The sequence below is a fragment of the Lissotriton helveticus genome, chromosome 11, assembly GCF_964261635.1.
Source record: "Lissotriton helveticus chromosome 11, aLisHel1.1, whole genome shotgun sequence".
Taxonomy (NCBI): domain Eukaryota; kingdom Metazoa; phylum Chordata; class Amphibia; order Caudata; family Salamandridae; genus Lissotriton; species Lissotriton helveticus.
This window is the reverse complement of record NC_136072.1, coordinates 122,605,895-122,619,135: the sequence shown is the minus strand read 5'-3', so window position 1 is coordinate 122,619,135 and position 13,241 is coordinate 122,605,895. Positions and strand designations below refer to the sequence as shown.

The 13,241-nt window shown below is 44.6% G+C and overlaps 1 protein-coding gene across 1 annotated transcript in view; it reads right to left on the bottom strand.

The window, feature by feature from the left end:
* The window catches only part of ATP11B (ATPase phospholipid transporting 11B (putative)), a 602,728-nt gene that overhangs the window by 403,589 nt on the left and 185,898 nt on the right, over positions 1–13,241 (bottom strand). Inside the window, exon 8 of the mRNA XM_078665453.1 lies at positions 2,209–2,256. Coding sequence (XP_078521579.1) covers positions 2,209–2,256 — 48 coding nt within the window. The remainder of the gene's footprint in view (positions 1–2,208; positions 2,257–13,241) is intronic.

Sequence of the window (13,241 nt, the reverse complement as noted above, 5' to 3'; positions counted from 1 at the left end):
ACTTCATCTAATTATTCGACCTACCAATACAACTGCTACTTTTGAGGTCCTAAGTGTGTGCATAGGTACTAAGGAAAAGTACATTTTAGTTGATTTGAAAAGTCACGAGTACAGATGAGATAACAAAGGATAGTTATGGCCTTATGAAACACTGCATGTATCTTCAAAGCAGAGAATAAGCAAAGGTACTTTTGTGGGTTAAGGTGAATACAACTAAATAGACAAACGTCCCAGTGATCACCTCAAATTGAGGCTGTTACAACTGGTGACATTACAGTTAAACCAACAGATTTATAATAATAGTTCTAACAATTTAATAATAGCAGCATGTTGTCCCCACACAATGTGGATTTAAAGGTAAATAAGAAATGTCCCAGAAAGAATTATATCATATTAAACTTGATAAAATCCAACATTGTAAACAAGTCACATATTTGACCTCACTTGCATGCAGTATGTGTTGCATTTGTTAAACATCTGTACTTTTCAGGTACTCCCAAATCTTTCCTTACTTTTGCACCTTAGTGAGATGAAGAGGTTTCTTTCAGTGTTAAATTCCTTGATCTCATCTTGCTGTGACAACAATCATAGAATGCATCTAGGGTTCTTCTCCAATGTCTGAAGTATCATAACATTATAGAAAACACAGCAGAACGCATGCTACTAGGCGCTATTAAATTTAGTCATTGTCTCAGTAACTATTTACTTGTAATAGCACATAGGGGTCAAATTCAATATTTTGCCTTGACAGCAACGTCTACTGAAACACAACACTGGCCTTACCAGAAGTTTTAACCCAAGTCCACACTTAACTTCTGTCTAAGCACCAAACTGATAGTGAAAAGGTCGTTAGTGTTAGCTGGTGCAGGCACTTTGGCTATGGAACTCTCAACCCAGAAAACACAGAGCACCATCATGTGAAGTTCTGCAATACCTCTGTAGAGCTAGCTTTCATGGTTTGAGTGACTTTTTCAAGTTTTACATACTTATCAATCATTAAAACCAAGGCTTCATAACGTGTACATTTCTTATTTACAAATGCTTGTAATTTTGAGTATGCTTTGTTTACACATGAGTTAGTAATGTAAAATATGCGTATTTAAAATTATGGTGTAATTATAATATTTTAAGAATGTCTTAAAATATATTATTGCGTCACTCACAGTGACATTTCTTTTATCATTATGTGTACTGCCAGAGGCCAGAGCTGAGAATACATTTAATAAATGTATGCTTCAAAGTTTTTAATTGATCTAATGTGAACCTATTAATTTCTACTGTTATGAGTAGAATCAATTTAGACCAGGCCTTTGGCACAAGTCAAACTACAACATTTTAAATGTTTTTTTATCTACTGAAAGTGGGGTAGGAGACACCGTGGAGGTTGAAGAAGAGAGCAGCAGGCGAACACAAAGCCAACAATTGCTGTGGTTCTCACAGATGCAGAGAGTTAGCAGTTTCAAACCAGAACGCCATGCTTCAAGAAGCAGAACTCTGAAACTAAAATAATTCAAGTCTGTTTCTCAAGCAACAAGAGTATTGAGTTATCCACACGGGCTGAAAAATGCCCAAAGGACAGTCGGTCAACAATGTTGCAGCACACTGCAATGAAAAAGGAAAGCAGAGTTTTTATTTAGCTTTCTAAATGCTTTGTGGAAGGATTTTATACAATTAACTTGAGCAGGTGTTTTTAGTCTGTGCAGTTAAGATCAGACTATTTCTAACATGACCAGAGAAAATCTTTTAATATTTTTGACACGTGATAAAGGCAACAAGAGCATACCACTGGAGAATAAAAAAAGTAAACACCACACTGAATATTTTGTGATTCAGTTTTATTTTTAGTTTAATGAAAAAATAAGAATATTTACAGCTGCAGCAGGAATTAGAAAGGCATTTTCTGTTAAACGTGTTTGAAGCTCAAATTCATGGAATAGCTATAGTTAAATACACAAGCTCAGAAATATTATGCAGGATTTTCAGTTTAATAAATTTGGTTTATAATTAATGCCTATGTGAATGAAAACCTCGAATGGATCTTGCCCATTTGGGCCCACGTTGGACATCTCATCTAGAATCCATAGGAGTGTCTATCCTAAGAAATTAAGTACAAGATATCTAAAAGCATAGTAATGTCTTGAGGAACAGAAATTATAAGCAACTTGATTTGAATTGTGACCTGAATAGTTAAGGTCACTTGTCACTTACTTTACAATTTCATCCGAATGATGGTTTATTGTGATTCTTCCAACAAATCTGTAAAAAAGGTAAATAATTTACATATCAAGAAAACAGTAGGCAACAAAGGTAGCAAATGCTCTTGTTTTGATGCTTGCACACATTTGTCAGTGAAAAGAAGGCATTTTGGCAGCAAAGGACAAGTTACTTACCTTCGGTAACGCATTATCTGGTAGAGACATGCTCTATCCGCAAATTCCTTACCTTTGAATTTCCCACGCGTCACACTGGATCCGGAAGATTTTTTTTTCATCGAGCAATACCACTGCGGGCCGGAAGGTGGCGTCGGTCAGCTCTGCATGGCGCCGTCATTCGTGCCAGAAGTGACATCTGTGTTACCTATATAGGCGCTACCTTGGCGCGCTGTTGTCAGTTACTTTTCACAACTTTCCACGCCAGAAACACTGAGCCATGAAGGGTAGTGTCACTAGTGTGTTTTTGAGAAACTAGGGCCATGAAAGGGAACAGTCCTGACCCATAGAAACTTGCCTGCAAAGTGGGGATGATCGCTGCATCAGTAAGGAATCTGCGGCTAGATCATGTCTGTACCAGGTAAGGCGTTACCGAAGGTAAGCAACTTGTCCATCTGATGGATACATCTAGCTGTAGATTCCTTACCCTCTGAATAGATACCCATGCAATGAAATCCCCGGAGGAGGGACTGCAGACAAATTTAAACTAGGAAATCCTGCAGGACTGAGCACCCAAAATGGCCGCCCCTGCGGACCGGAGTATCCAGGCAGTAATGTCTGGTGAACTTGTGCAGGGATGCCCATGCTGCTGCCTGACAGATATCCAGGACTGGTACTCCACGTTGGAAAGCAGTGGTAGCAGCCTTAGCTCTGGTGGAATGAGCTCTTAAGCCTGCAGGAGGCTGCTTTATGGCGAAAGCATAGCAAATTTTGATGCAGAGGACGACCCGCTGGGAGATGGTCCCCTTCTCCACTGCCAACCTTTCTTCGCTCCAACGTACCCTACAAAGAGTTGGTCGTCCACCCGAATTCTTTAGTGCGGTCAAGGTAGAACAACAACACTCTTTGGGTCCAAGCTGTGGAGTTACTCCTCTTCTTTAGAGGGATGTGGAGGAGCACAGAAAGTGTCCAAGGTAACAGATTGCCTCACATGAAATGGAGTGACCACTTTCAGAAGGTAAAAGACCCTAGGGCGCAGCACCAGTTTGTCAGGAATTACCACCTGGACTGGTAGTTATGATCGGTAGAGCCTTCAACTTGCAGATGTAATTGTCACTAAGAAGGCTCTTTTGATGGTGAGCAGCTGGATGGGACAATTATGCAGGGGCTCGAAAGGAGTGCATTAGGAAAGTAAGAACAGGATTAAGGTCCAACTGATGCCTAATGAAAAGGGTAGGAAGGAACATATGCCAAATGCCTTTCGAAAATCTATGTACAATGGGTGATTTAAAAAGGGAAGGATGGTCCGACAGCCTGAGGAATACAGGCAAAGCCAAAAGGTACCCATTCAAGGTTCCCAGAGCAGAGCCCTGCTGGAGAAGGGACAAAATAAAAAGCCAAAATATCAGGAGGGGAAGCAGAGAGAGAGTCAATAAACTTGTCTGTGCAATATATTACACATTTGTTCCACCTGCGGGTGTACACCGTCTTAGTGGAGGTATGCCTGGCTGCCAGAATAACATTGCAGACTTCGGGGGTAGGTCAAAAGCTATTAACTGCCACCGCTCTAACTCTGCGCAAGAAGGCACATTGTTGACAGGTTCGAGTGGAGGATCTTCCCCCCCCCCCCCAACATAACCCCCCCCCACTGCTGCTGTGATAGAAGATCCTCCCAAAGGGGAAGCCTGATCGGAGGATCAATGCTCATCTGCAGAAGCTCTGATACCAGACTCTCCGTGCCCAGTCCAGAGCCACAAGGATGACTTGGGCCAAGCCACTCCTGATCTTCTTGAGAACTCTGGGCAGGAGTGGTTTGGGTGGAAAGATGTACAGGAAGCCTGAGTTCCAGTCAGGATGAAAAGCATCTCGGAGCGAGAGCCGGCTTGGAAACTCCAACGTGCAAAACTGCTGACAGTGGGCGTTCTCTGCTGAGGCGGACAGATCTAATCAAGGCTCTCCCCACTGCTGAAAGAGGCTTTACACCACCTCCAGATGGAAACGCCATTTGTGATTCGCAAGGCATCGACAGCTGAGTTTGTCAGCCCTGGCTTTCAGGGAACCTGCCAGGTGTTTAACCACCAGAGCTATTCCTTACTGTTACAGCCATGTTCAGAGACGCAGGGCCTCTTGACAAACAGGCCACAACCCCATTCCGCCCTGTTTGTTACAGTACCACATGGTAGTGGTGTTGTACGTGAACACTTAAACTAGCCTTCCTTTGAAGCAGTGTAGAAAGGCTTTCAATGCCAATCCGATTGCTCAGAGCTCCAGTATGTTGATGTGGAGTCCTGATTCTACTGGAGACCAGAGTTCCCTGATCTCCACCTCTCCCAGATGGCCGCACCACCCCAAAAGCGGCACACTATTGTGAGATCTGGTTGGGGAAAGCAGAGGGTCTGCCTCTGACCCAATCGTGTTCCATTAGCCACCACTGCAGGTCTCATGCAGTTCTCTCCAAGATCTGGACCATGTCGGAGAGATTCCCCTGATGTTGCGCCCACGAGAACTTCAGGTCCCATTGCAGAGCCCGCATATGCCATCTGGTATGCGCTACTAGCAGGAAACAGGAGGTCATGAGGCCCAGCAGCCTCAGAGTTAGAAATTCAGGATAAAGGCTGAAACATCTGTATCATAGCCTGAATATCCTGGATGCGCCGTTCGGGCGGATAGCCCCAAAATTGCACTGTGTCCATAACACCTCAGATGAAAGGAAGAGTTTGATAGGGAGTCAGATTTGACTTCGGCATGTTGGTAACAAACCCCAGAGAATGCAGTGGGAGACGACAGCCTGTGGCGAGCCCGCTTTCGACAGCCATCACGTTGGTCAACACCCAAGGGGCACTGGTAAGGTCAAAGGGGAGCACACGGTGAACTGAAATGCTCATGGCCTACCGTAAATCGCAGGTAGTGCCGATGAGCAGGCAGAACGGGAATGTGGAAATAAGTGTCCTGCAAGTCAAATGCTACCACCCAGTATCCTGGTTTCAGGTCAGACAGGCCCTGAGCTACAGTGAGAATTTAAAATTTTTCCTTTTTGAGGAAGTAGTTGAGGGCTCATAAGTCTAGAATAGGACAAAGGCCCTTGTCCTTTTTCGGGACCAGAAAGTAACAGGAATAGCAACCACAGCCTGCCTCTGGCTCCAGAACCCTCTCTATGGCTCCTTTGGCCAAGAGAGTCATGACTTCCTCCCAGAAGGTCTCGAAGGGGAGGACCCACCTCTGTGATGTGATGGTTTGCCAGTGGTGGAGGTGATGGCTGATCCTGCCAATAACTGGTGATCTATGTACGGCATTATTAGGAGGGTTTAGAGGCCGAGGCGGGGGTGGACTGACCAGACCTCTGGCCACCCGAACCATTGGTCGGAATTAGCCACGTCCTCGGCAGTGAGGAGGTTGTGGAACTTGCGCTGAACTGTGGTATGGGTGGCATGGCTGAAAGCCCCTTCCGTAGCCACAAAAGGCAGACTGGGGATGTGAGAGCACAGAGAGGTCCAAGGACTTGGCTGTAGCACGTGTCCTTAAAGTGTACAAGCACCATGTCTGCCTCGTCTCAGAAGAGACCGGTGCCATCAAAAGACATGTCCATTAAAGAGGTATGGACAAATATCGAAAAGCCATAAATTCTCAACCAGGTGTGGCGTTCAACACCCACCACCGATTAAATCGCTCTGCCCAGCCAGTCGTTGCGTCAAGACTACAACGGATGGTCAACTTAGCTGCAGCTCTCCCATTTGACACTGCTTGAGAGAGGACGGCCTGGGCCTCCTCCGGGATCTGTGGCAGCACTTGCACAACAAGGAGTGGGAATAACGGGCCAATAAGCATGCGGTGTTTACCGACAGCAATGCAAGGCTGTTCCAAGAAAACATTTTCCTACCCCAACCAGCCAAACTCTTGGATTCCCTGTTCGGAGGAGAGGAAGGGAATGCTCCATGGGCACATAAGCTAAGGTGACCGTCTGACAGACAAAAAACAAAGAAAACTTATAGTTGGCCTTATTACAAGATCTCCCCAGGGTAAATAAGAAACGAGTGACAACGATAGAGACATTGGAAACCTGCGTTGTGCTGGCAAGGACAAAGAAAAGAATAGGCTCCACAATACCGCGAAAGGTTAAACGAATATGAAAATCTACAAGATTTAAGCGCAACTAAAACAAGGGAAGAACAAGTAGTTCCACACAAGGCCATTGTCGTCAGACTAGTGTTTGAATAACTGGACCTTCAACACAGTGTGTCTTTGGAAATTATGTTGGGAAAGGACAAAACTGATTCTCAGTAACATTGTAAAAGATACCCTGCACTCACATGAGGATGAAAGGAGAAAGCCATTTCTAAGCTGGTCCTGAGGAAGGTGGTCGCAACCCACCGAAACGCGCGTAGACCTGGCGTTAGAAAACCTTTAAGATCTGTGTTATCCCAAACTTAGAAATTGTTTTTTGGATATGCATGAGTGTGTAATGGTATGAATGATATGTATGTTAGTCAGTGTGTGTAACAGGGTTATTGTTTCTTTGCTCACCTATTTTGTAGAATAAATAGCATACTTTGGATTATACAAATTATGATATTCACTTATGCACTTTCTAGAATGATTTGAATTAATATAAATGTCAATGAACTGAGGATCAGTATGAAAAAAGATTCAAAATGAGAAAAAAATTGTTTTAAATAATTTTGATAAAATTCACATTTATATAAAAAAGAAATAAAAGATATTTAAACGAAAAACAAAATGTTGTTGTTCCTGTACTAAATGTAAATGTCAATGGATACATGTTGAGAGCTAAGCCAGAAAAAGAATTATGTACTGACCATGGGGGGAACATTGGTAATTTTGTCCAGTCCACTGGCCACACCCAATTCCTCATACCAGTACATTTCCTGATAAGGCTGGTCTTCTGGTCAAGTGACCCCACCCAATCTTCCCCCCTATAATAGCCCCTCAGAATAGACCTCAGGAAATTTCCTAGGACTTGGAGTTTGTCTGCGTCGGTTGACGCAGTACCAGCTCCGTGTAGTCTGGGATCAGAATGGATATTATGCCACCAATGGGTACCAGGGTTTTGGGAACATTAGTATCAGGGAAGATCGTAAGGGTACAACCGGCGACGGCCCGGATCTATAGGGTGACAGAGCACCAGAGTCGCCGGTCCAGGCCAGATTGAGCACCCCCCTCTGACCCCATGGGGCCTGCAGGCGAGCCGGTAGGGTCACGCCGCCCAAAATTGAGGTGCTTGGCCTCATAAAATTCTCAAAGTTGGGTAGTGGTCACTCCGGCTCCCGCAAAGTCAGGGAGGCAGGGAGCGGACCCCAGCGCAGGTTCAGAAGAAAGAGGCCAAGAACGCAGAGGGTCCTCTGTCGCATCAACTGAGGAAAAGTCAAAGAACGCTCCGACTGCCTATGCTTTTTGATGCCTCTTACCAGAGTGTCCGGATGATTTGGACAAAGAGGACTGGGGACTCCTGGAGAGGCGCCCGGACCTTCCTCCTGACTGGGACCGTGAATGAGATCTCCTACGAGTCGCGTGACTCAATGTCACTGCCGGGCTGCAAGTAGCTTTAGGGTTCACTGCCTTAAAGCCTTCGGAGTCATAACCCGGCAGTCGGAGCACGACTTCATGTCATCGTTGCGCACCAGGCACTCCAGGCAAACCAGGTGAGAGTCCATCACTGACATGGCGTGTTCACAGTCGGAACCTAGAAGTCTTCTTAAACATGAGGGGGAAAAAAAACTACACCTCAAAAGGTTTGACAAAAGTAAAACAAAAAGTAGCTCTCTTCACGGACTAGCCCTTGAATAGCACGGAAAAAAAGAGATGAAGTCCCCGCACCGAATTGGCACCTATATAGATGACACGGACGTTACTTCAGCCACAGACAGGGACGCGGACGTAACTTCCGCTGCGGACGACGTTATGCGGAGGCTACCAGAGCCACCTACCGGTGCACAGGGTTATTGCTCAAAGAAAAATCTTCTGGATCCAATCTGACACCAAGGAAATTCAGAGATAATGAATCTGCAGCTAAATGTCTATCAGATTGTAAAAGCAACACATTAACATAAGGCAGGACAGCGGTGTATATCAATATCCTGCCCAAACTATAACAGAAAACATACAATAATAGACCTCTTTCTTCATTTTTGTCTTCCAACTGGAGTTAAATAACACCATTCAGTCTGTTAATGCCCCTTCTCATATTTGTTTTGCAAACCACTTTGAGAATTACAGCAATTAGTTAATTAACTCACCTGCCACTACTGTTGGAAACTTACACTGCCTACAACATGTGGACAGAGCTGAAGCACTGGTTTAGCATGTACTCTCACTTTACATTTTAGTTTTGTGCTTTCAATTCATGAATTTTAAAAGTAGGAATACCAAACCTCAAACAGTGACGCACAAGAAGTCAGTCAGGTTTATTTTAAATCACAATAATACTTGAGGAGGGTTCCCTTATACATCTGAGATCACTACTCCCCTATGACATCGCAGTGTTTTTAACCTTGCCAATGGAACAACCATTAAAAAAGGAGTGGGATCCGGCAGGCAATTAAAAATTCTCACAATCCCTAAAACCACATAGCCAAAGAACTCCACATACAAATTTGTTGAGCCCAACCCGACACACTAGGTTGAGCAGGACGTGGGTCTGATGAAGCAAGCCATAGGTGGTAACTGTGGGTGAGGACCCTAAAATAGATCCCACAAGGTCGCAGTGAGTTTCCAGATTGCGTGAACAATCTTACACGGGAGTGAGACAGTGGCAACACAACATTCTCTCTTGTCGATAGTAATAGGATCCAACAAAATAAGGTAACCCTCCTCAAGTATTGTTGTATATGAAAAGGGAAGCTGAGGGTAAAACTTAACACATCCTTCTCGCTTCTCCCAATTGTTGTCCCTCGTTTAAATCACCTCAGGCACTGTATATAACTAAAGCTAAGTAAAGTTACATAATTATTACAGTTGCCAATTTAAATCTATAACAATATATTACTTATTTTTTTTAGCCACAGGTGAGGAATCATTCAACTGAAACCCCATTTGTAGGACCGTGGCTATATATTCTTCTGCTACAGTTTGTACGGCTAGTAAGTCCTACCCTTCGTCAATATTTGCAAGGTATGTTAAAGTATCAAACTGGTGCAGAGTCTAAGACTCCTGGTGCTGGTAGAGGTCACAAAATTAGGCCAATATGTAAATGTTAATTCAAATACTGGCTTTTTAAAGAGGTGACCTAAAGTGACTTCTAGTTACTCGTATACATTATAATTATCCTTGCTTTAAAGCCAGAGACATCCAAGCATTCTAAGATCAGAACACTCGGCACTGCAGCTTGTGAAGTGCTCTTGCTAAGGGCCCAACCACTTAGTTTGTAACTCCATGCTTAACTGCAAATATTTTACATTACTGCAATTAATCAATTTTAAAAGTCATTTGATGTTTTGTGCACTGACAGCGCTCCTCCCCGGTCCACCACGGGTTCTAACTGTTTTAGTGGAGGGAATCTGCGCTTGCGGAAGTGGCCTAGGGGCACTTCGATAGAAACTGCAATGGAGGTTAGCAGTCTAGCTGCCCACCTCTCTACATAAAAGTGATGCCTGGCTCGACGCGCAGCGGACGTGTGCCGCTGGCGTGCCTATGGCAAGCCCGTCTGCTCCTGGATGTCGCCAGGAGCCAGAACCCCTGCCGGTTTTGCCTCATATCCTTATAACATACCTGGTGATTAATGCTCTTACACACGCCATGAACTTCTAAAGATTAGACACAGCCTTTCTAACGCCTGTAGACATTCAGCCTATTCTGCACTTACTATGGCCACAGTTTTGGAAGGCCCTTTTTCCATGTAGACTCTGCAGATTCCAGAGAATGGAACTAGACCAGCCCCGACCAAGAGTATAATACTCGGCCAGAGAAATAGCCAAACTTTCTGCACTGTCGAAATGAATGGCCCCTCCCAGACCCTTCATGACAACGAAGGCTGGAATTGTTTCTCGGTCAATGTTAGATCCTTGCCCAAACATGCAGTCAACATTTGGAATCTGCTTTCCTCCAAACATCCCAATATTGGGTTTCTAACTGAAACCTGGATTAAACCCAGTTCAAACCCTGCAATTGAGGTGGCACTCCCAGAAGGATATCGCATTCAAAAACTCGACAGACCGCGCAGGGTGGGTGAAAGTATATAGCAATCATCTACAAAGATTACATTAAAATCTCCATCTTGGAACAATTGTGTAATGATATACGGAAAGCCTAGTCTTTAGAATAGATTTACATCTGCAACACAGCAGGAAAGGAGCTCTTGTATATCGACCCCCAGATTTCTCCTCCCAACTGGAGGAACTTATCTCCCCGCATGTCATCTCGACTAGAAATTTCTTGCTTGTAGGAGACTTTAATATCCACAGTGAAAATACTGCTAATCCGGACGCCTCTGCATGTCTGGCAGACCTGGCCACACTGGACCTTAAAAAGACCAATGATGGCCCTACTCACTCTGCAGGGCACACATTTGATTTCATTCTAACTAACTCCCGAACATCCTTTGTGGAGCAACTTGCCCTCTGACATGATCAGACCACTCATTGATTTGATTTCCAAATTTGTAGCCCTAAGAATCGCAATACCCCTAATTATCACCCCTCGAGGTGGTATAGACAATGGCACAAACTTACAACTGACCAGTTGCAGGACTTAATCCCAGTATCCTGGAATCCTGACTCTGCTAGTGTGGAGGATCGCCTGGCCCGCATCAATACTATCATAAAAACCACAGTGGATCAACTTGCCCCCTTGAAGCAGTGTTCACACTCTACCAGACGCCCCCAGACTATTTGGTACTCTCCCCACCTCCGGACAGAAAAAGTCATTGTAAGACTTAAACGGCAATGGCGCCTCTCACATGACCTGCAGGACAAAGAAGCGCTGACACAATACCATAAAAACCTAAAAATGCTTGCAAAACTCACATTGTGCAGAAACTCAAACAAGCAGGAAATTCCCCCAGAACCCTGTACCAGATCCTAAAATCTTTCACAAACCCTAAGGCATGTGACAATGAAGAGGCCCCATCCCAAATCGTATGTGATAATATAGGAAATCACTTTACCCAGAAAATGGACACGATTTTATAATAAAATCACTGCGGCCAGCGGCTCACAGAAAGGTGCTGAGAGACTACCCATCGACCATATCAAACACCTCGATATTGGAGAACTTCCCATTACTTACGCCTGAAGAAGTAGAATCACTACTAAAGAAAATTAAATCTGGGTCCCCATCAGATGTTATCCCCGCCAGGACCAACTCCGTGCTCTCCAAGCAACTCGCTGCCCCTAATTGCTACATTCTCAACAGCTCTATGAAGGAAAGCTCTCTCTTGAATGGAAAGCCGTGCAAATCATTCACATCCGCAAAAATCTTAAAGCTCCCATGGACAATGTTTCCAGCTATTGCCCCATTGCTATGCTCCTCCACCAGAGCAAGCTTTTGGAAAAGCACATTAGCAAATACCTCTCCAAATTTGTTGAAGCCTCGAACTGTCCAGAAGTCTCTCAATCGGGCTTTCGGGCCAGACACAGTACAGAGTCTGCCTTGGTAGCAGTAACTGATAACATCAGAATGTCTTTAGACAATGGACAAGCAGTACTTCTGGTGCTGCTTGACCTATCTGCGGCATTCAACACCATTTCCCACTAGGCCCTTCTTAGGAGACTCCGGGACATCGGCCTCCAAGGGAATGCGCCGAAATGGTTGTCTAACTTTCTGTCTGATAGAACCCAGATGATTAATCTGGGCCCTTTTCGTTCTGAGACCACAGGAGTGACCAAGGGAGTACCTCAGGGGTCCTGTTTGAGCCCTACTTTATTCAACATCTATTTTACTCCCTTGGTGGGATTACTAAGGAATCTAGGATTCCTTCCAATTTCCTATATCGAGGATAGTCAGCTCCTACTCCCCTTTGACAAAACTAATCCCAATACTCAGGACGCCTTCTTGGAAGGCATTGAGGTAATTGCGGATTGGATGAGTGACAACTTTCTCCAGCCTAACGCAGGAAAATTGGAGATTATACTGTTTGGGGAAGCGACATTGAGTTGGACCCTAAGCTGGTGGCCAGAGGAATTGGGCCCGCCCGACTCCAAAAAGGTGGTCAAAAACATGGGCGTCCGTATAGATCAAAACTAACACTAGAAGAGCATGTCACCCCCACTGCGGGGGCATCCTTTCACACTCAAGTCTACTTCGAAGAGTCTTCCCCTTTTTACCCTCTTCTACACGGAAAGTTTTGATTCAGGCATTAGTGCGAAGCCGCCTGGACTACCGCAATGCCCGGCTGATCTCAGCCAACAAAGTTTCCTTAAATAAACTGCAGTTAGTCCAGAACACTGTGGCCCGCCTAGTTGCCAACGCTCCTCCCATACCACTTTTACAACAACTGCATTGGCTCCCAATGCGGAAGTGGATTACATTCAAGATCTGCTGTACGGTTTATACATCTCTGCATGACATGGATCCCAGTTACCTTTCAGATAAATTTGTAAGGTACCTGCCTTCCAGGTCCCTTCGGTCTGGATCAAAATCACCACTTTGCATTCCACAATTTAAAAAAGCTTGCTTGGGTGGTAAAGCCTTTTTCCACCTTGCCCCCCTATATTTGAACTAACTCCCCATTCATTTACAACAATGCCCAGACTACCTGAAATTTAGACAACTGCTAAAAACCTCTCGGTTCTGATGCAAGTCTTCTTGGTTGATGGTAGCAGTCACAGAACGGAGATACCCCTGCTGGGGTTATTCAGGCGCTTTATAAGCTAATAAATATCAAATATCAAATGGCTTGCATGTTCCTCCTGCTCCTGCTAC